Genomic DNA, 21,630 nt, shown 5'->3' with positions numbered 1-21,630 from the left:
TTTGCGGACAACCGGAAGTGGTCCGTCTGAGATTTGTTTCCTCCAAACAGTCCGCGTCTAGTAGTGTTGACTGTTGAGACAAGCTTGGCCCACGTTAGCGAGCTATCTAATCGGAAATACATTGTTTGTTGTGTGTATTTTAATAGAGGTTGCTGTATATTTTCTTCGTTAATAACGTTGCGTGACATTTTTTCTTGTTCACTGTTGACTTGAGTTTATAACGAAACGCTAGCTAGCAGCTCATCGTCACCAGGATGGCGGAGGTCCAACAAGGTACTTCTAGTGAAACGATAACCGAGACCGTTCAAATTGATACACCACCACCGCCCCAGCAGGTAAACATAATCGCCAAATAACTGGTTGTACACCAATTGTAAACTATCTAGAGTAGTTATGTCAAAACGTTTGTTAGCCATCTTTCTCTGTATGCCCGCTTTGCGACCATTCTTTGTAGCTACATTCATTAACCAACTAGTCTGACCGCACCCAAATATTATGTTGGTTGATGCTTCTCAAATGCACTGACAGTTTTCCACTTTTGCCAGTGTAGTCAGCAACAATTTTAGAGTTTGGTACTTCAGACCGTTCCTTGGTTTATATCCCGTAACATTGCAAGGTAGAAGTTAATCAAAATGTACTGCCATAAATTCATAGATGTTGTATGTGGGTGATGCAACCTGGCCTTTCGTTCCAATCGTGCTTCTTTCTCCCGACACAGGAGGGACGCAGCCTGACTATTAAACTGAGGAAGAGAAAAACCGAGAAGAAAGTTGAGTGGTCCAGTGACACAGTGGACAATGAGCACTTGGGAAGGAGGTCCTCAAAATGTGAGAATCAACTTGACACCGTTATAGATGTGCCTGTGATAGACAATTTTCCAGTTGTTTCTCTTTGTGAAAAACTAATGTTATTGATAAACCCACAGGTTGCTGTGTATATGAGAAACCAAGGCAGTTTGGAGAGTCTTCCTCTGAGAGTGAGGGAGATGATGACGAAGGCTGTGGGAGTGCGCACTGTGTTCTAGGACATGGCAAAGACAGACATGGACAGAGGGAAGATGGTGGGACCACGGTGCCTCCTAGTTCTGGAGGTGGTTCACATACCCACTAATGTTTCTGGGCATCCGTGTGGAAATAAAGGAGTGATTCTGATAATGACAATGAAACATCACAAAATGGCACTCTTTTATTTAGTTTAGTCACTGCGTTCATGAGCGGAAAGGGTTAGGATAGCTTGAAAGAAAGAATTGCTGGTTATAGGTTGCCTATTAGATAAACATGATTGGGACTTGGTGTTCATTGTATATAACACAGCAACTTTACTTATTTTTTTATAAAGATTACCTTTCCTAAATTATTTGAGTCTTAATGCTTAATCTTTCTCTATTTTGCTGCAGTAATCCTGGCCTGGGAACTAGTTTTATTGTGTTTGTCAAGACCTTTTGCAAGGTGACATTCTGATCAAACGGATTGACAGGCACCCAGGATATCTGAAATATCATCTATGAAAAATGTAGGTAAAGTCACTGTCTTAGCCAGTGGATGGCTTCTTCCTATGTCATAAATTCCGTTACGCTTTTAATCCTGTTTCTTGTTATCATATCAGATGCACTATTGTGAATAATTCCAAATGACACTATTTTTGTCATGTTCACAATCTAACATATTGCTCTACAACAGTATCAATAACAGACCATTGGAGATAACACAAATTAAAATGTACAAAAAAGTTATTTCTTACATTTTGCACATTTGGGCTGGTTGGGTAAGTCTGATCTTTCTTTAAATTAATTTTACATTGACAATCCTCATATGTAACAACCTTAATTTTGTTTTCTTTTTCTTACAAGGATAGTTTATGGGTTATAATGGAGTTTTATCATTAAAACAGATACATTTTAAATTGCCAGACATTTTTATGTGTAGGTGCTTGCACCAATCCAATAGTTTGAAATCCATGTTTTGTCAAGAGTTAGCTTATCAGGAAATAGACTGGATGTCTTGGGTTGAATAACACACCAAGAACCATAAAACAATGCTGATGGATCAGTGTGTATAATTCCCTGGGCTAAATACGAGTACATGTATAACCCCAAAGCAATTGTTATTTAAACTTGCTGTGTTCTACTGAAAGGGGATATAATGCGTTTTGTGTTTGGCAGGTCCATTACTATGATGTACATATATGAACTTGGGATTGGTGACAGCGTACAGTGAATTGGGCAAGTTAGATGAAGTATTTCAGTGGCTATGACAATGATGCATGTTTTCTGATTTCATGTGTCTCAACTTCAATCCACTTTCACAATGAAGGATCTCATTCTTAATGGTTTTGAGTCAAACCACTCGACTCAAACTGTTTCATATGTGACATTATTCAGTATTATGAAATACATGTAATTCCGCCAAATTTTCTGTAACATCAGTAAACACATGTCATTGTACTGGTAATGCACCATTCTGTATATAAAAGTCATATAAGAGTGAATTTAATGTGAATAAAGTTTTGAACTGTGATCATATTGTTGTATCTGTTCCATCTCTAGACATCTCACATTAAGGTAGGCTAAATGGCCCAAGATACGGATATAGAAATGCTACTTTGATGTAGGTGTCAGTGTCTGAGACCTGCTGATTTAACTGAGGAAGTCCAACATGTTAGTGAGTAGCCATGCATACAGAAGTATTAATAAGTTAAATGACCCTTCCACATTCATTTACCGACTCTGCTGTCCACAGCAAGGATATTCTGGGCACTCCTGTCTGTGTGCCAGGATCATGGATGGACCCCCACACCTGATTGAGTCTCAATAAATTCTCCACCAGATTTGATGCTTAACAAAGATTGTGAATAATTGCACATACATTTATTTTTAGTGCATTTCAGTATACTGTATATAGAGCTCATCTTTTCATGTTTTTTACGTCACAAAAATTGACATTTGGCTCACGATTTTCTTGATACTGTAAACTGTTCAAAATGAAATAAATTCAGATACTTTCTTGCGTAAAATCAACACCCAGATGAAGCTGTAAAATTTTGAAAAATACATCACAACTTTATTTACCCAGTGGAACTATTTTAGGCTCAGTGTACAGTGATGGGGGTCAGAACAGTCACAAATCTAGATGGACAGTTATAGGTCTTGGCTCCTTCCAGTCACATGCATACTTCTCCCCTTAACCCTTATCAGAAACACACCACCTTAACATTCAACTAGCCATGGCATGGCTTTGCTGTTTGTTTTTTTACATTTTATAAGACCTTAGTGTTACTTCAACAGTGATCCAGCAATTCAAAAGGTTTAGGTTTCTAAATTACAAAGGTGAGTTTCTTCTCAATACGAAAGATGGAACCTGATATAATCTTGTTGAAAATGCACACAATAGTAAAAAGGAAGAACCCCCCCAGATATTATCAATATACAATGGACAAATGTTTGTGATTGCTTTGGACTCTCACTTTAGCTAACATGAAGAAGAAAAAAACATTTGATTTACAGCATGGATACTTTAAAGCCCCTTTCTGACATGCATAGATAAGGCAGCAAAAACAAATCGCCAATTGTGTTCAAGAGGTTCACAGTTGTTTATACGGGAGTGTTACGAGGCATAGGATTCTTAGTTAAAAGTTGGATCTCTTAGGTCTGCCCCAAGAAGAGCCCCAACTGTGACAAGGCAAAGGACATTTTGAAATATCAAATAGTAAAATCATATGCAAAACAATTTACAAAGGATCACTGAGAATAAAGTTATGTTATTTAATACTGGGGATATTCTTATGAAATTAGGTTTACTAACCATGCAAAATGTAAAAAAGCCTATTTAATTGTCTATACATGACAAAATATTGCATGTCAAAAGGTGCTGGTATTGAGTGAATATTAAATCTACTGAGAGTGGTATTCATTCACTTAAATCCTTATTTCCAAACATGTCAGAATCAAATGTCCAGATATACATTTCTTTGAGACACATAGGAAGGTACGTTTTGGTAACAAATAGAGGAACAATTGTTTTGATCATGACAAGTATATATGTAAATATAATATATACACACATTTGTAATAATGACCAAGTATGTAGTGAAAATGCTTTGCCACTGCTCCATTCAGAGTAGTCTCTACAATGAAATGTTCACTTTCAGATCCTTATTATTTTTCCCTTCATTGCACATAGTATTAGACCCATGGGCTCAGCTTGGAACATGGAATTGTCAACCACATACAAACAGGGTGCCTGTGGAGAAAAATAAAGAAAATCAATAAGTAATTTTGAAAGTTTCAACATCATTTGAATTGTCTATTATGGAAAAGACTGGTAATTTATAGTATTAAAGTATTTAACCTAGGTGTCTTTTACTCGTGACTTTTGACATTGCCCCCTCAATACACAAATCACATCTGTTGTTGCATCACAGCTCTCAGCTTCAACCATGACAACCCACATCCCAAAGAGAACTCTGCATCTGTCCTGACTTCATGCTGGTTGCATACTTGAGAATGTTATTATTCATTTTCTTTGGCAGGAAGAAAAAAATAGCTTTGGGCTGATGGTTGGCTGGGCAAACTAAGGGAGACATTGTACTCAATTCTCAGTAGTCTGGGCTTTTAACTAACCATGGCAACCAAAATAATATCCATGCAAATATCATTTTTTTTTTACTCTGTACCACAAGATGGGAACAAAGGCAGATAACACTGAGACAATGTCCAAAAGGTTGGAGTTCTTGCAAATACCATGCTCACATCGACCTGTATAATGCAAAAAGGTTACTTGGTCAACAGGAAAATACCTCACCAAAAGAGGAACAAGGAGACTGCAGGGAGAACACACAATGTGGCTAGTAAATACAGATAGTTCCTTGACTCCGAAACACTGTAGAACTTTTCTGATCCATGACCTTCAACTATACTTATGCCCTTGTTTGTCAATAAATGAATACAATGTAAATGAGCACATACCTAATTAACTTATGTAAGGCACAACCCTTCCTTTGTAGTCAGATGCAACTCTGTATGCTCATCATTGTCTTTTATTTCCTCTTCATCCAACTTCTCTTCCATGTCTTCCTTGAGTGGATCATCCTCTCCAAGAATCACGCTCTGCCGGACACTGACAGAGATGACCAACGCCTGCACAATACCATAGACCAGAGCAAACTGGGGGAGAAACTCCTGCATCAGTAGAAGCAATCCTGCCATTCCAACAGTGGAGACGAAGAAAAGAGCCATTCCATGTAGCCACAGCTTTAGGGCCCCCTGAACCCCCAACACTTCCAGGATGAACTTGGCAGGTGGGGAGACAGTCCAGAGGAACCCCACCACAAACAGATCAAACAGGTGGCGGATAAAGTTGAAGCATATTTCAAAGTGCTCAGGCACTATTTCCCCCCTCCAGGATTGTGCGAAGAGACGGAAATAAAGTGACTTCCGAAAAGAGGGGGGTGTGGGAGAGGGTGGAGGGGTTCCATAGTCAGAAAACTCCTCGTCATGATCCAAGTCCCAATCTGCCTCGCTCCAACCGATACATTTTCTTTGTCTGAGTCCAGAAGACCCAGATTCTCTCGGCCAAAATAAGTTTGAGGAGGGAAGGATCTTGTTCCACCATCTAGGGGCATGTTCCGCTTTCGCTTCAGTGTCCTGCTTCCCTGCACACAAATCCTTAATTTCCATTGGTTGTAGTTTCTCCTCTGCTTCGATGTACTCCTCATTTACTACAGTTTGGTCATTTAGCTTGCTGCTTCTTCCCCAAACCCAGGCTGTTAAAGTTCCCAATCCCCAACGGCCTCTAATATGATGTTTCTCTTCTATCACATGTTCGTCCCTCATGTCTGACACTGCGCTACTGCTCCATGGGCGGTTTGAGATTGCTGGACGCACCCAGCTCCAAACTCGTCCTACCACAGCTGCCATAACGCCCCGTTGCCTGTCTAATTTTGTTCTACTCCACGGTACTACAACAACTTTTTTGACTATTTAACGTTGCTACAACTTAATGCAGGACCTTTGAATGGCTGCTTGAAAACAATTCAAGGTTGGGCAGAAGAAGTGAACACCAAGACACTGACACCTGTGTTCCCTAAAACCAAAACGTACTCGTTAACATTGGGGGAAAAAGTTTACGTAAAAGGCTACATGTCTCTGGTAGACTTGTTCACATTTTAACTTGCATCCCCAAGCGTGCTTAAGTTGATCTTAACATTCAAAGACCTTCACAATACATCATATGGCTAACAATCAAACGGACCAAGCTAGCTATTAAACTACCTTAACTTTCTCATCAGCAGACAGTCGAAGCTTGAAGAGCTAGCTAGCTCTAGCTTTATTAGCTCGCTGTGATCTCAAGATAACTTTAGAAGTCGACGTGGAGCAAATTCGGGAAGAAACGACAAGTTTCATTCGATCAGCAAGGCGTTCAACTCTACGCAGTGTACCTGCCAAAACGATGGAAATAGATCCAATTAAACATTCAAATGTATCGGACTTCTAGCTTGCTAGGAGCAACCTTGATGTCTGGCATTAATTCTTACCTAACCAACCTCGCTGTGGAGACTAGCCAGTGACCCACTAGCCACAGAACGTCGCTATCCAAATTATAAAGCATACATCCGTTGCGCTCGACCAGCGGTCACTAATACTTTGATCAGACTAGGTAGCCAACTTGTTAAACAAGTCTGGACGCAGTAAACCATCTACATTTCCGTGGTTTAGTCAGAGTGCGCAGGTAGGTAGTTGGACGCGAGTTCTAGATAAAAACTACGTAAGCAGTGATCTAGCCACGTATTGGCTGCGGGAAATCCAGTCAGCGTTTAGCTACGTGCATTTTTTTTGGGACAACAGTAAATTACATCTACTTTTAACACCGATGATTTAATTACTTTCACTAATGCCGTCAGGTGTCCAAACCTTGCTGGTAAACCAGTTTACCAAAACGGGCAACCATTTATCACTGTCCCTTGATTAATAAGCAGTGTAGTGCTTCTACATTCACTTGACCATTGTGGTAAGCAGTCATAGAAACGCCAAGCCATACACAAGTTTTACTTCACAGGCTAAAATATCCTGTTAGTATTTATTGGAGGGAACAAAAACAGCATTGAAAACAATCTTGGTACACTTTCAGTCAGGCACCAAAACCATGAAGGTTTTCTGCCAACATCATGAGTATTCGCTACAAAACTCCATGCAAGAAGTTTTGCCACTGTACAGCTCCTTGAATTGCCCTGTGAAGCAAAAACCAAGTCAGTAAACCGTTTAAACATATGTACTTTTTTGTGGCTATAATATGTCTCAGTGCGCTGCGAGTAAACATCAATATTGATCAGTTGAACCAATAATGCAATCATCATTGACAGTTCGATAACTTGTATAGATAATAGCAACTATGCTTACCCACACAAAAAAGGTGCTTGTCCCCAGGTCCTGAAATGAAATTTTACAATTAACACATCTGTTATATAATCTACAGATTAGACCATGTGTTTGCAGTGTGAGTTCAGTGCACTGTGAAAACACTTCATGTTAAAATCAGAGACTCTAGTCTAGAAAGCTCATCAAAACACACACATTATAGCACAAGGCACCTTTTCATTCATTATACTCACCAAATGATTGTCAGCATGTCAATGTATGCAGTCCCATGAAGCCCTGCAGACAAATCATAACATTAGAGAATGTACTCGAAAGCAAAAGCTAGTCAAATCCTTTAAAAATAGTGTCTCAGTGCGCTGCGAGTAAACATCAATATTGATCAGTTGAACCAATAATGCAATCATCATCGACACTGGGAGTCATCCCATTAGATAAGCACCAAAACATTAACTTTTACAATTGAGACATATGATCTATAGATACTTAGTCCATGAGTTTGCAGTGAGATCAGCACACCATGAAAAAGCCTTGTTAAAAAAAAACTAGAAACGTCATCTACACATTGAAGCATGAGGCACCTTCTCATTGTACTCACCTCTATATTGCCAATAAGGCATCATAGCATGTCAGTCTCATGACGTCCTGTAAGAAAACGCATACCATTACAACAACACCCAGGTGACTAAGGGAATTTGTCAATTCACCCAACTGTGTTCAGTGCATTGTAAAATATCTTCACGGTTAAGTCAGAGACTCTAGTCTATGAAATCATCATTACACAAGCCATAATTCATGTACCAACAGAACAGCATGACACCACAAACCTGTTTAATTCTTTGTCAATCTGATGGTCCAAAAAAGGTAATGTCTCCAAAGCCTAAGGATTTATATAAAAAATAAGTTTAATGCAAGTAATTGCCTCCAGAAAGTGTCATCAGTGCACATAACATTAGCCTTATGATTGTCTACCTTTAGAAAACTAGTTTGACATTTGACCACATAACAATGACAATCCCATGAACACATTTCTCAGAGCACTCCAAAAACGTCAGTTTACATCAGTAGAATCAAAATGGCAACAATCAAAACATCAATTATGCTTACAAAGTGTGAAACTTCAGGTTGGAGAAGCCTTTGTTGCCAAGAATTCCTGGAAGGAAAACGTTGTGCTATTAACAATGGGTGATGCCATCAAATTAGTTCAACTTAACCAAATGTGTGTCAGTGCACTGTGAAAGATCTTCACGGTTAAGTCAGAGACTCTAGTCTAAGAAATCATCATGTCACACAATGGAATAGCCCATATTTTGAAACGGGGAGGCAGTCTTAGAACTCACCAAGCGCACGGACGCTTCCATCCCACCGTCCATATCCAAACCTTGGGTGCAAGAAAATGAGTTAGAATCATGTTTGACTCAACAATCCTTGCATTGGAAGAATAACAGTTTGCCTTCAGTGCACTGTGAAATAGCATCATGTTAAAGTCAGAGACTCTAGTCTAGTAAATCATCATAGGCATAGTCGTGGGAGAAAAAAACAACGCTAAAGCAGTGTCTTACCATTCATGCTCGCATGGGGATCCGATTAGTGTACGGCTACCAGAAAGTCATGCGAGTTCAGTAGGCCTACGCATGAATGTGGCAACTAAGAGACGTCACTCCAGTTGAGGCACACGAATGAGCTTGGTTTACATTCGACTTAAGTCTACAATCATAACACGCATCCTTCTTGTTACTTATCCTTAACGAACAAGGTAAACACTCCCAGAACACCATTATCGGTTCAAGTGAACTTAAATCTAAACTTGTTCAAAGGCTACAGAGCATATAGAGCAAAGGACTGCACGTGGTTGTGTGCACGAATGGCGTTTTGGCGCCGTCTTACGTTCACAAGCCTATTTACGTTCCCATGCCAAGTAAAGCAACTTATTTGTAACGTTTCATCCATATTCGCTACATTTTAAACATAAAATATCCGTCTCTGTTTGGATGGTTCGTAATACGCCACAAATGTGTATAACATTATACATCCTACTCTAGTCTTCGTAGCACGCCAACTTCGACTTCCTTAGTCAAGCTAACGATCAGCAGAGGTCCTCACGACGCATGGACAGGGATTTTATACAGGGTCCTGCTTTTTTTCTATGGCGGCCATACACACCGCCTGTTTCATTAGTAACCATAAAAAAAAAAACTTAACTTATTCAAACAAAAAGTATATACAATTGGACTGTTAATCGGTTTGTCGTAATTTTAAAACACACACAATTCAAATGAATGTACATGTTATATTCAAGAAACTGCTGTAATCTAGTTGGTTGCCGCGAGGGGTCGTTAGTTTGTTGAAAACTGAACGCTCACCACGCCCACAATACAGGTTTTCATTGTACGTCACGGAAGTCAGTTACATGAAGTGAAGATGGCGACCGCCTACGAAAGATTCAATTTGTAAGTAACTGAAGTACTTTATTTAATCAAATTTACAAACACAGTGAAGTGTACATTATTTGCGTGTCTAGTAACAGTGATTTAGGATGATCTGTTGCGCAAACCATGTTATGGTTATCAAAAGACGATACTGTAGACACGAAATGAGATTGAACAGAACTTGCCTTTCTCGCAAATGCAGAGTTTGCATTTGCCTCGATTGATTTACTCGATCTATACCACATCACGTAACATTGGTCGGCAAGTTGGATCTTGGTGACACATGATTATTCTGTATTACTGTCACTTTTCTATCTTGTGATCAAAGCTTGTGATGTGATCACCTTCCCAAACTGTCTCTGGACTAGCCAAGTGTCAGAAGCAGATCATGAACCAGTCACCTGGGCTTACAGGGCGGAACTCAAGAGGAGTCAGCGAATATGGTTTTGCTTTAACTGGTTAATTTAATACGCTCACTGTTATTGTGCTCACATATAAGGGAAATCATAAATGACACATACAAGTTATGTGCAAGTGTAGAGTGTTTGTATTTTGCATGCATTTTCAACGATAGACCTAACGTTGGTTTTCTTTCGAGTTTAAGACCACGTTGAAGCTGTTGGGAATTTTTTAGGGCACTACAGAGTAGGAGGCCACATATTTCTGGTGCAGGATTTTCCTGCTTGACATGGAGCTTGTTCGTACCTGTAACACAAACATTACTTTACAATGGAGGACTTAGGCTAAACGTGAGCCATACTTGCTATGCGTTAGGCTTTTTTCTATTGCTTTACATTCCTCATAGAATTTCATAAACTCCAATACAAGGGCCCTTATGTTGTGGAATAATTATGTAAGGACTAGTTTAAAAAATAAAATAATGTAATCTTCAACCTAGACTAACAGCTTCTAGACTAGCTATCGCCAGTGCAGGTGGCAACAAGCAATACTTTAAGCTTTCTTGGCTTCTCATAATAAAATTATGTCAAACTGTAAAATGTTACTTCTCCAGGTGTTGGATTGGCTCTAACAGTGGTAGCCTAAACATTCAGATCCCATTCACATCATGTGGCAGTGCAGGTGACAGAATGACTTTGTCATTATTGTAACACTGGAATTGGAATTCTGTTATTTATATTTCATCCTCCTGCAGGCACACCACTCCAGAAAAGTTCTTCATCGAAGCATGCGACGATGGCGCAGATGCTGTCTTGGTCATTGATAGGGTGTCATCAGAGATGACACTGACAGGTGAAACTGCCTACTAGACTTCAGAATGGAGTGGACTAATCTCATGTGGAATATTATTAAGTGAAAGCATAAGAATACTACCTCTACCCTACCTTAAACTGTTCTCATCAGAGATGGCTGGGTACCATTAGAATCCTTGTGTGTTAAACCATCAAGGCATTTGCCCTTACTTTAGCTCTTGCCATCCCATTGCTTTTTATTACGACTCACGTAGGATCATTTTTGCTTAGTCATGATTTCTATAGGAGTGCTTTGTCCAATTACAGTGACTGTTCTTTTTTTAACCCAATGGAATGAGAACATTTGATGAACTTGTTAAACTAAAATAGAAAAGGAGCCCCTTTACATGCCCATGTCTTGTGTATGTAGTTAGAAGCCTTTTGTTAAAGATCAGCTTACATATTTATTTATTTCAGGAAAAAAGGATGTCCCTCCCTCAGCCGTCACAAGGCCCATCTGTGGCATTATGGGAACAATTCACCTCGTTGCAGGTTTGTAAGACAGTGCCTGCGACAGCACTGTCACCATGCTGGACATACTGTGCTCGGTGAAACACACTGCATAGATAAATGGATAGAAAAAGAGAGATGGAAAGAGATACATTCTTACTTTACTTCATTAGTCTAACCATCTCTCCATGCATAGGGATGTACCTCATTGTCATTACCAAGAAGAGGAACGTGGGCAGCCTCTTGGGCCATGCTGTGTGGAAGGCGGTTGATTTTGACATCATCTCCTATCAGAAGACCATGCTCCACCTCACAGAGATCCAGGTTACTAACACTCTTCTTGCTTTTTGTCCAACAAGTCTGATTAGTCGGTTGGCAAAAGTATTTAACCATTGTGACAAATAACAGTGCTGGCGATAAACACCCCACCTAAGTTCACTGACATCTCCTTTCTGTGACCCTGTCCTTGAAGCTAGGACAGCTTTGACGGCAGCACAGTAGCTTGCACTGAGAGGGGACCCAGTGTTTAGACAGGATCAGTTTTATTGTCCTCCGTTGGAATCACGCTGTGGTATCTAGTTTCAGTAATGCAAGCGGTTTACATAATTCATCACAGCTGCTATTCCTTACACTAATTGAAAGCCTGGACCTGGCCTGAGACTGGGCAGTCACTAATGTTGGACCTGCTCAGTTATAAGACATGTGCTGAATAATACCACTGCAAAAAAGGTTCACTAATAATATTTCATCAAGGCTGAATAAGTATTAGGTATGTGTTCATTATGTAGACTGACAATAAAGGTATTATCATCTTCTTAAATGTTTTGGTGTAAAGCCATCTGCCCTATGAATTTATGTGTTCTGGGGACTCATTGAAAGGAATTGAAAGAGATGGGAGAGGATAGCTACAATGTTGTGAGTGAGGACGGAGAGTACACTAACATAACTGCTTTGTTGGGCGAAAAAAAAGGAAGGCAGAGTGCTGACGAGGCAGGGTAGGAGCAGCTGTACAGGAAAGCAACAGTGGCGGTGTTGCTGTTGGAGATGAGGAGGTGTAGAGTCATGTCAAGCTCTTCCTGGCTCCCTCGGTAAACAGGCTTAGCATCCCGATCCTATTAGCCGAACAGAAATGTGGAAAGGCCTGACAAAAGCCTGCCTGTGATTGACCGCTAGCTACAGTACAGTACGTAAGCCACTGGTGCCTACACGTGCCACCAAGTCCAGCTGGTTTTGTTCCACAAAGGAGGGGTAAGAGGGAAGGGGGCATGAAGGATCAGGCTGAGGCCTCCTCCTAACACAAGGGTACTGTTACAAGGAAGGGATTATTTAATTAGTAGAATTAGGATGCTTCATACCAGCACCTGATTTTAATTACTGTAGGTAATTACTTCAAATGGCAATCAGGGACACTATTTTGAAGATTGACCATTAAAAGGAGAATGTTTTTATTAGCGTGTGTAGTGAAATAACTGATGACACATCCCAGCTTTTTACAAACACGCATACACTTGATGCAAATAAATTATAATTATACAAAAAGGTACACAAACATTTACATTTAGCAGATGCTCTTATCCAGAGCGACTTACAGTAAGTATTGCCCCCCGAGGCAAGTAGGGTGAAGTGCCTTTCCCAAGGACACAACGTCATTTGACTCAGCGGGGAATTGATCCGGCAACCTTCTGATTACCAGCCCGACTCCCTCACTGCTCAGCCATTTTACTCAAACATCATCTTCTTATCCTTTTTAGGCTCAAGACAACAAGACTTTCCTGTCCATGATGAACAATGTGCTGACCACAGACGGCTTCTACTTCTGCACTGACTATGACCTGACCCACACCCTGCAGAGGTTGGCCAACACCAGCCCCGACTTCCAGGAGAACAGCCTTCTGGAGAGGGTAGGAGCGATGACCTCAGAGTGTCATACCTACCCCATAGCTTCTGCATATTAAAGGGGTGTCAGATTGGCAGTGGGGTTTGGCCTTCCTGAAAGTCATATAAATCATACTCCTTGCCTGGATGCATCAGTAAACTCACACACACTGACATTAACACACACAAACACACACACTAACACATACGGCATGCTCAGGCACCCTGAGACAGATTATTGGGTCATTGTTGGTTTATGTAATCTCATGATATGATCTCCTTCTGATGTGAGAGGGAACACACTGTACAGCTGTTATTTCCATTTCTCCTAAACCCAAAACCTGTCTGACTGGTTTGATGTTCATACAGAAAACGTGTTTTCCACATGATCAGGTCATGACGAAAGACACAATTTACGCAAAATGCTGATGTTGTGGGAATTAATTACAGCAAGCTTTTGTTGGCTAGTTTATACAGACACATTTACATATTGGTGTTTTATGGATGAAAGATTCATTTGTGTGCAGGCAGACCAGAGGTTTGTGTGGAATGGAAACCTTCTAAGAGCCTTTTCTACACAGCCAGAGGTGAGGTGATCTTAACAAACATCACAATTTCTCCATCTGGAAATGAACTAGGCCAATAGCCCCGCAACAAGTGTATACTGTGGTTTATGCTTTTAAACAGTTCCTCATGTTCTCCTGACAGCTCCACAAGTTTGCCATCCCCGTTGTTCATGGCTGTATCCTTCTCCTAACGTCATTACACTCTACACTGACAAGCATTATGCAATGTCCTTCAGTGTGTTGTGAGTTGTCCTTGATTCTCTTTATGCAGTCATTGTGATGAAGCCATGTCGCATCAATGGAAAGATCTTTGAGTGGATCCTGATATCCAGGAGGAGCTGTTTCCGGGCTGGTGTCAGGTACTACGTCAGAGGTAACCTGCCCACAAAAAAAAACAACAGTCAGTTTGGCTCAATGACACTATTATTGTTGGACTATATAGATAATTGAGATGCCTTACTAATGGCCATGTCTTGTGTTCTGTTTTTTGTTTTTTTTGCCAGGCATTGACTCTGAGGGCCACGCTGCTAATTTTGTAGAGACTGAGCAGATTGTTTTATACAATGGAGGAAGGGCTTCATTTGTCCAGGCCAGTAATAACCAACCTACTGCCCTCTTTAGGCACATTTCTCAAATAACGGAGGTGGCATAAAATGTCAATCCATAATTGATTTCCTTGTTCTTCCTTTGCAGACACGAGGCTCCATGCCCTTCTTCTGGTCTCAGAGGCCCAACCTCAAATACAAGCCCAAGCCTCTGATCAGCAAAACGACCAGTCACGTAGGTGGTTTACATGTACAGCATCAGTCATTTTTGCTCCTTCGTATGTTGTCTGGAATATGGACTAACAATGATCAGCTTGTCTTTCACAGCTGGATGGTTTCCAGAGACACTTTGACTCCCAAGTCCTCATCTATGGGAAACAAACTATCCTGAACTTGGTTAGTTACTCTTTTTAGAAATTATCCGTAGATATCTATTACTTGTGTACTGCTTCTTTTTTTCAAAAAATGACACAGCAAGTTGTTTTATCTACCAGGTCAACCAGAAAGGCTCTGAGAAACCACTGGAGCAGGCCTTTGCCAAGATGGTGACTGGCATGGAGAACAACATGATCGAGTAAGTCTGCACCTCACTCAATCATGTGTCCTTTACTTGGCATTCACCAATCTCACGTGCACATCTCAATGTCTTCTAATGTACCTAGGTACATAGCATTTGACTTCCACAAGGAGTGCAGCAAGATGAGGTGGGACCGTCTCCAGATCCTGGTGAACAAAGTGTCAGACGCGCAGGACGACTACAGGTAACCCTATTCCCTTTTGGCCAGCTTGTGGATGACAAACAGCATTCTGGATGGATGTTATTACAGTTTGGAGGAGTTTGTCAAGGTCTCTCCCTCTCTTTTTCTTAGTTACTTCATGCTGGACTCTGAGGGGAAGGTGGTGGCTCAGCAGAAGGGGACGTTCCGCAGTAACTGCATGGACTGTCTGGACAGGACCAACGTCATTCAGAGCCTGCTGGCCCGACGTTCCCTACAGTCCCAGCTGCAGGTAGGACGACAAAAAGGCAGGAAATGGTCTCACTGATGCTTTCAAAACAGCTGTTTTTCCACATTCTACACTGTCAGTCACTGACTTATTCATACTGGCGCCCCCTGTCCCTTCTATCTTAATACCTTGTGTCAGTCAGATTAACCCTTGCTTCCTTTGTCATTTCCCAAAGAGGATGGGTGTCCTCCATGTTGGACAGAAGATCGAAGAGCAGGCTGACTTTGAGAAGATCTATAAGAATGGTAATAGAGGGATGGCCCTCCTTAATAAAAGCTGATACTACTTGTAGATGTCCTAGGAAAGTGTTTTCTTCTTTGATCTCTCCCCCACTGTTCTCTGACATTGTTTCTATATTATCCAATAGCATGGGCAGACAATGCTAACGCTTGTGCTAACCAGTATGCAGGCACAGGAGCACTGAAAACTGACTTCACAAGGTAAAACTATTGAAACAAACACCTAGAGCCACTGTGCACTTGATCGGCCTGTTTGTTCGCGGCTGATATGAATTATCTTCCATTAGGACAGGGAAGCGGACCCAATGGGGCCTGGTGATGGATGGCTGGAACTCCATGATCCGCTACTACAAGAACAACTTCTCTGATGGCTTCAGACAGGTGCTTTGATTAAATATTTATTATATCAGCCCGGTATGATCTGGGAGAGTGAAAAAAAGGAGAGAGTTATCCCTACACCGATCTACCCTTTTCCAGTTCTGTGGATGATGGCTTTACCTTTCTTTCTACAGGACTCCATTGACCTGTTCCTGGGTAACTATTCTGTGGATGAGTCAGATGGCCCTACCCCACTTCGCGCCCAGAAAGACTGGAAGTTTCTGACGGTCAGTAAGAATAGCTCCCATTTGAAACTGGAATGTGTTGTGTCTGCGTCAGAAGTAGGGGGAGGACTCTTCATCTACCATCCACCCCGTCCCCTCCGTACAGAGGAAGTAACGTGCACTGTTCCTCTTTCTCTTGCAGCTGCCTATCGTCATGGTGATAGCCTTCTCTATGTGCATCATCAGCTTCCTACTGGCTGGTGAGATTATTTTACACTTTTACACATTTTTTTCACACGCACCTCCATCTGGATAAACATGCTAATGTGCTACCTCTGTCCTGATCGCCATAATAAATAATGCCACTGATGAGTTTTGTCTTTTATCCTAGGTGACACATTTACTGAGACCCTGGCCTATGTACTGTTCTGGGGTACAGCGTGTGCAGTCACCGCTGCTGTCATAGTCTTCAATGGCCGAGACTTTGTGGACGCCCCCAAGCTTGTCCAGAAGGAAAAGATGGACTGAATGTGTTTGTGTGGGAAGCAGCTTGGTCCAGCTGACTTGTTTACCTCTTCATCCTCCTCTTCCTCCCAGCTGGTCCAGGCCTGGACTCTGTACTGACCTGCCCACCATAATGTCCTTCTTGAATTTGTTTGGGGTCGCTGATCCAAAGCTTCATCTTGTCATGCAGCAAACACAGGGCATCTTCTCAGACCAGTCTTCCCCAACTGTACCCCTCACATTTTCCGATACTTGGGTTAGGTATACCTTTCAGTTTCACATTCCTTAGCTGCTAGTACATTTACAATGTATGATATTTCATTCCACTTGATATGTGATGGTGGATAAGAGTGCATGTCAATAGTTTAGTCAACTGAAAGTACTTGATAACAGTTTCTAACAGGGGTCTCTGGATCTTTGATGGCACTTTAGTAAAATGCTGTAGCATTCTTTTTACAGTCAGGAGGTAAACACAAAAGAAAGTCCCACAGCTGTTAAACTGGGTACATCTGAAAGCATTTCCTCCTGAAAAGTTATGACCTAGACCAAATCCTACTTTATGTTCAATGGAGATTAATAATGGCAATTTAATATTGGATGAGGTTTGACAGTTTTCCTTGGAAACTGACCCTAAAAAGAAATGGAACCTGTTAGAATGAATACATATTCAGAAGTTTTATCATCTTGAATGTAAAGATTCAAGCCTTACCAAGCTACAAATTGTAAGAACACTAAACTAGATGGGAATATTATGAAAGTGGGTGTAGGGTTTAGGGAACGTCTTCCTATTAATATAATAATCATGCCTAGTATTTATTGTGATTCTATTTCAGTAAGGGCTTCTTGCTTATCTTACCATATAATTTCTGCACTTTTAGTCAAAATAAAATTGATTGCACATAGTACTGTATGTAGTGAAAATGGGTGGTATGAAAGATTATTACGTTTCCATTTGATTTATGAAGACCCATTATGTTGATGGAAATCATACTAAACAGTACATCTATGTAGTCATAATGTCTTGACAGTGTTTTTTCTGTATACTGTAAACTATGTATTATATATCTTTCACAGTATATTGAAATTGTGTCATGCTCTAGATAGAGGACCTAAATCACACTGAGACCATTGCCTTACAAGCTTGCCCCTAAATAAAGACGGGGATGGACATTTGAATCATTCCACTTTATCCATTATGAACGTTTCTGAGTATGATTTTTAAATATTGCACTGGTTTTGGAGTTGATTTCAGGCATACAGTATTGTGGAACATACGCAGTTTTGTTGGTTTGCCTTTGTGTTTACTTACCAGCTCTTTATTTACATTCCATGTCAGATAGTTAGTCATGTAGGAATCTTGATTTATCTGATTGTGTTGACATTTATTCAAAAGTAGTATATATTAAATAAATAAAGGGGTAACCAGTGACCTACTTAAGCTTCTTACTGTTTTACAATTATCTCTGTAATTTGTACATTATGCACTTGGATAGAATGTGTATCTAACATTCTTGTTATCATGCATTATGTATTTTACACAGAGTATTGAAGAGGTTATTGATATTATAGTGAACACCTATTATCAGTCAAGAATAGAGTCTACTGTTAGCAAATTGTCAAAAAAAAACTCTTGAGACAACATTAATTAAATATGTGTCTTTAGCAGACAGGGTTAGTAGAATAATAACATCTGTCCAAAATATTGATTTAACAGTGTTGAAAATATTAGCAAAATTGTATGCTAATGTTTGCAATTAAAAGCCACATAAAAAGTATGCCATTATGTCAATCAGATTAACCCCCCCCCCCCTACCCCCCCGATGCATAGATGATAGTTTATGAAAATTCGTTCTGGGATTATTTTTAACAAGTAATTTATTTAATTGTCAATAAAATACGATATCAAATAGCCTCGCTACACTCATGATTGTATTTTTTTATGATTATTTTATCCTTTTGGGTCGAGTAATCTGGACTTTTATTATGAAGGCAAGTGTGTTCTCTGACGCAGTTTCATCGATGTTGCCACACTTCTCTTAGCTAGTAAGCTAGCTACATGTGTATTGTTTGGGTCAACATTTGCAAATGTTATAACATTTCTTTGGTTGAAGCAACAAGTTAAGACATAAAAAATGAGCACACTATGGATGGGCAACGTGAGTCTCCTTATGTAGTTCTTTATTTAGTTTTTGATTTGTGACTCTTTTCTTGTGAATGCAGATGCAATCAAATGCTAGCTAGTAGGCTAAAAGCTAGATTAGCTACATTTATGTTGCACTACAAGTTGTTATTCGCAAATAATACCTAGCAAGCAGTGAAGAATAAGAACCGTATATTGACGATGACCGACGTGCATGTCTAGTCGGATGCTGATCCTCTTGGCTAATTTGCTATAGATTTTGACGAGCGATATTCATCTGCAGATATTATTGATGTATAGCTAGCTAGCTAAGTTTGGGTCTGCATCTTGATAATGAAGTCAACTTGGCAGAGTTGTATTTAAAACTGGATAGTTGGCTTGTAGTTAACTAGCTTATACCCTATTTATAAACATTATGGCTATTTACTATACATTTTTAACGATTTAAATTTTACATTATAAGTTGGAGCCGTATATGGACGAGAAATTCATAAATCGAGCTTTTGGAACCATGGGGGAACAAGTCGTCAGTGTACGGATCATTCGCAACAAAATGACAGGGTGAGTACTAAATATTATAATAATTGTAGACTTAAATATATGACTGTACCAAATTGTTACGTTTTCGCAATGTCTGTAGATATACAGTAACTAATTATACACTGTTTCCTACTCCAGGGGCGCATTGGGTTACTGCTTTGTTGAGCTCGCAGATGAAGCCACAGCAGAGAGGTGTCTCCGTAAAATCAATGGCAAAGCGTTACCTGGGGCAACACCAGTAAGTTTCTCCCCCATAATATCTAGGTTGTGTTTTAAGACTCATGTAATGACTTGCGTAGACCCTAATCAAATCAGACATGATTAAATAAACCAAAACTCTTGTTTCAACAGCCCCGAAGGTTCAAGTTAAACCGTGCTACCTTTGGGAAACAAGGAGAAAGCGGGTATGTCCTCCATCAGCCCTTACATCTGTCACATCGGGAAAATTGGGGATATATTGTACTTACTTTTCATTTCTTTGTATTGTAGCCCAGTGTACTCTTTGTTTGTGGGAGATCTCACACCAGAAGTTGATGATGGGATGCTGTATGAGTACTTCTACAATCGCTATCCCTCCTGTCGTGGGGGAAAAGTGGTGCTAGATAGCATGGGCAACTCAAAGTGAGTTCAAGATTTCCTTTTCTCAGAGGCACATGTAGTTAACTGAGTGTTGATGATGGTTCACTTGTAGAGCATCAACTGACTCTCCTTCCAGGGGCTGTGGCTTTGTTCAGTTTCCAGACCAGAGGCTTCAGAAGCGGGCGCTAGAGGAGTGTCAGAGTGCTGTAGGACTTGGGGGCAAACCGCTTCGACTGAGCCTAGCAGCTAACAAGTGAGTGTTTGTTTCAGTGTGAAAGAAACCTGAAAGATATTTGCCCCAGTTTATCCTAAAAAAAGTAAAAAGTAAAAATAGCAGATAAAGATGAGTAGATGATGTCTTCTCCTTTTTCTCCTTCTCACCTGCTTTGCAGAACCAGGCATAATCAATCAGAAAACAGAACATGGGGGTCCAATGGAGGAAACTACCGCCAAAACCAGCACCAGTACCCAAACCAGCAACAGCATCAACCATACTCTGGTTACTATTCCAATTGGGGCTATGACCAGAATGGAGGTGGCTATGGAGGCTACAACTATAACCAGTATGATTACTCACAGTACCCAGGACAGGAACACGAAGCTCCTGAGGATGATGGCCTGGAAGGTATGCAATTTACCACTAAGTTATTTAAATCATAATAAATCGAGATACCTACCAGATTAAATTGCAGTGTATCAGTGTTCCCTTCTGGGAACCCCTAATTAATGACCCACCTGTTCAGAAAGTCATTGGGAATCGGATACTACTTACCACCATGTGCTCCTTTGCAGATCCTAACCCCGAACTGGATGTGATTGAGGCTAACAGGAGATTCATGGAACACAGTGAGGAATTGTATGATGCGCTTATCGAGTGCCACTGGCAGCCACTGGAGCATACAACAGAACAGGTCTTAGAAATGCCGACTAGCCTGCCAGAGCCTATGTACTGCTGAGACATGAGAGCCATAAGGAAATATGACCATCAGTACCAATCTTTGTAGTTTCATGCATTGTACAAGGCAGGTAAATTCCCCATGGACTTTTCAAAAGAACTATTTTTTTTCCCCCCAACTGCTTACACACATTATTTTATGTTACAACTATGTGGTATGCTAATTTCATGGATTTGTTCTTGTCATGTGTCTTTATAAACAACGATGAGCTAATGGCTCATCATGTACCAAAGAATAAATCCATGTTCGTATTTCTTATGCTTTTGAAAAAATTTTGACGTTCAGACTTGTTTAATTGCTAAAGTATGTTAAAAGGTTACATCTATAATAACAGAGAACATGTTCCCCAATGTTGAAGGCTAGTGTCTTTACCTCTCGAGATTCTCTATCAGTACCAAAGCACATGAGAATCACAAGACAGCCCAGTGACTGAATGGAAGCAGGGGCTTTCATAGCCAGAAGGGGACCCTGTAAGAATGAATCCAATGTAATGAATCTGAGGGAAGATGATCAACACAAGGGTATAAGTTTGCATGTTTTTAACAATGCACTGTACTGTTTCATAAGTCTAAAGTGAACGTGGGAAATTGTAGTGGTGAGTAGTATGTTTTATAAAATAAAACTGACCTTTTTATCTGAAT

The 21,630-nt window shown here is 40.4% G+C and overlaps 4 protein-coding genes, 1 long non-coding RNA gene and 2 other non-coding genes across 8 annotated transcripts; 3 read left to right on the top strand and 4 right to left on the bottom strand.

Annotated features, from left to right (window-relative positions):
- The first annotated feature begins 34 nt into the window (after nucleotides 1-34).
- Nucleotides 35-2,516, top strand: ppp1r11 (protein phosphatase 1, regulatory (inhibitor) subunit 11). Its single transcript, XM_084696438.1, has 3 exons — nucleotides 35-335; nucleotides 719-827; nucleotides 926-2,516. The coding sequence occupies exons 1-3, from the start codon at nucleotides 255-257 to the stop codon at nucleotides 1,108-1,110; spliced, it is 375 nt and encodes a 124-aa protein (XP_084552564.1). The 5' UTR covers nucleotides 35-254; the 3' UTR covers nucleotides 1,111-2,516.
- A 516-nt stretch (nucleotides 2,517-3,032) lies between these two features.
- On the bottom strand, nucleotides 3,033-6,736 carry c4h6orf47 (chromosome 4 C6orf47 homolog). 2 transcript variants are annotated; one of them, XM_084696437.1, is made up of 3 exons: nucleotides 6,532-6,736; nucleotides 4,964-6,435; nucleotides 3,033-4,238 (listed from the first exon to the last, which is right to left on the bottom strand). In XM_084696437.1, exon 2 carries the CDS (start codon nucleotides 5,912-5,914, stop codon nucleotides 4,973-4,975), a length of 942 nt encoding a protein of 313 aa, XP_084552563.1. In that variant the 5' UTR covers nucleotides 5,915-6,435; nucleotides 6,532-6,736; the 3' UTR covers nucleotides 3,033-4,238; nucleotides 4,964-4,972. The 2 variants fall into 2 exon arrangements, with proteins under 2 accessions (XP_084552563.1, XP_084552562.1); XM_084696436.1 differs by having other exon boundaries at nucleotides 4,964-6,736.
- A 303-nt stretch (nucleotides 6,737-7,039) lies between these two features.
- Nucleotides 7,040-9,479, bottom strand: LOC146295526 (uncharacterized). Its single transcript, XR_014753236.1, has 8 exons — nucleotides 8,932-9,479; nucleotides 8,710-8,750; nucleotides 8,477-8,522; nucleotides 8,197-8,249; nucleotides 7,968-8,014; nucleotides 7,606-7,648; nucleotides 7,394-7,423; nucleotides 7,040-7,224 (listed from the first exon to the last, which is right to left on the bottom strand). It is a non-coding gene; the product is annotated as an uncharacterized LOC146295526 (long non-coding RNA).
- On the bottom strand, nucleotides 8,084-8,151 carry LOC146295528 (small nucleolar RNA SNORD52). Its single transcript, XR_014754783.1, has one exon. It is a non-coding gene; the product is annotated as a small nucleolar RNA SNORD52 (small nucleolar RNA).
- Nucleotides 8,591-8,659, bottom strand: LOC146295527 (small nucleolar RNA SNORD52). Its single transcript, XR_014754784.1, has one exon. It is a non-coding gene; the product is annotated as a small nucleolar RNA SNORD52 (small nucleolar RNA).
- Nucleotides 9,480-9,761: 282 nt separating the features above from the next.
- On the top strand, nucleotides 9,762-17,970 carry sacm1la (SAC1 like phosphatidylinositide phosphatase a). The gene is made up of 20 exons (XM_084696431.1): nucleotides 9,762-9,819; nucleotides 10,952-11,049; nucleotides 11,466-11,540; nucleotides 11,695-11,822; nucleotides 13,250-13,399; nucleotides 13,901-13,960; nucleotides 14,082-14,115; nucleotides 14,211-14,312; nucleotides 14,443-14,528; nucleotides 14,633-14,719; nucleotides 14,812-14,880; nucleotides 14,979-15,058; nucleotides 15,147-15,245; nucleotides 15,354-15,492; nucleotides 15,665-15,734; nucleotides 15,857-15,929; nucleotides 16,016-16,109; nucleotides 16,241-16,333; nucleotides 16,473-16,530; nucleotides 16,662-17,970. The coding sequence occupies exons 1-20, from the start codon at nucleotides 9,791-9,793 to the stop codon at nucleotides 16,796-16,798; spliced, it is 1,761 nt and encodes a 586-aa protein (XP_084552557.1). The 5' UTR covers nucleotides 9,762-9,790; the 3' UTR covers nucleotides 16,799-17,970.
- Nucleotides 17,971-18,771: 801 nt separating this feature from the next.
- On the top strand, nucleotides 18,772-21,629 carry LOC146295524 (tRNA selenocysteine 1-associated protein 1-like). The gene is made up of 8 exons (XM_084696433.1): nucleotides 18,772-18,930; nucleotides 19,378-19,475; nucleotides 19,593-19,692; nucleotides 19,806-19,858; nucleotides 19,944-20,075; nucleotides 20,170-20,286; nucleotides 20,426-20,658; nucleotides 20,826-21,629. Exons 1-8 carry the CDS (start codon nucleotides 18,907-18,909, stop codon nucleotides 20,987-20,989), a joined length of 921 nt encoding a protein of 306 aa, XP_084552559.1. The 5' UTR covers nucleotides 18,772-18,906; the 3' UTR covers nucleotides 20,990-21,629.
- The last annotated feature ends 1 nt before the right edge of the window (nucleotide 21,630 follows it).

This window comes from Hypomesus nipponensis, chromosome 4, assembly GCF_054491055.1.
Source record: "Hypomesus nipponensis isolate SF chromosome 4, ASM5449105v1, whole genome shotgun sequence".
Lineage (NCBI taxonomy): Eukaryota > Metazoa > Chordata > Actinopteri > Osmeriformes > Osmeridae > Hypomesus > Hypomesus nipponensis.
The sequence above is the reverse complement of the archived record's forward strand: the minus strand, read 5'-3'. Positions and strand labels throughout refer to the sequence as shown.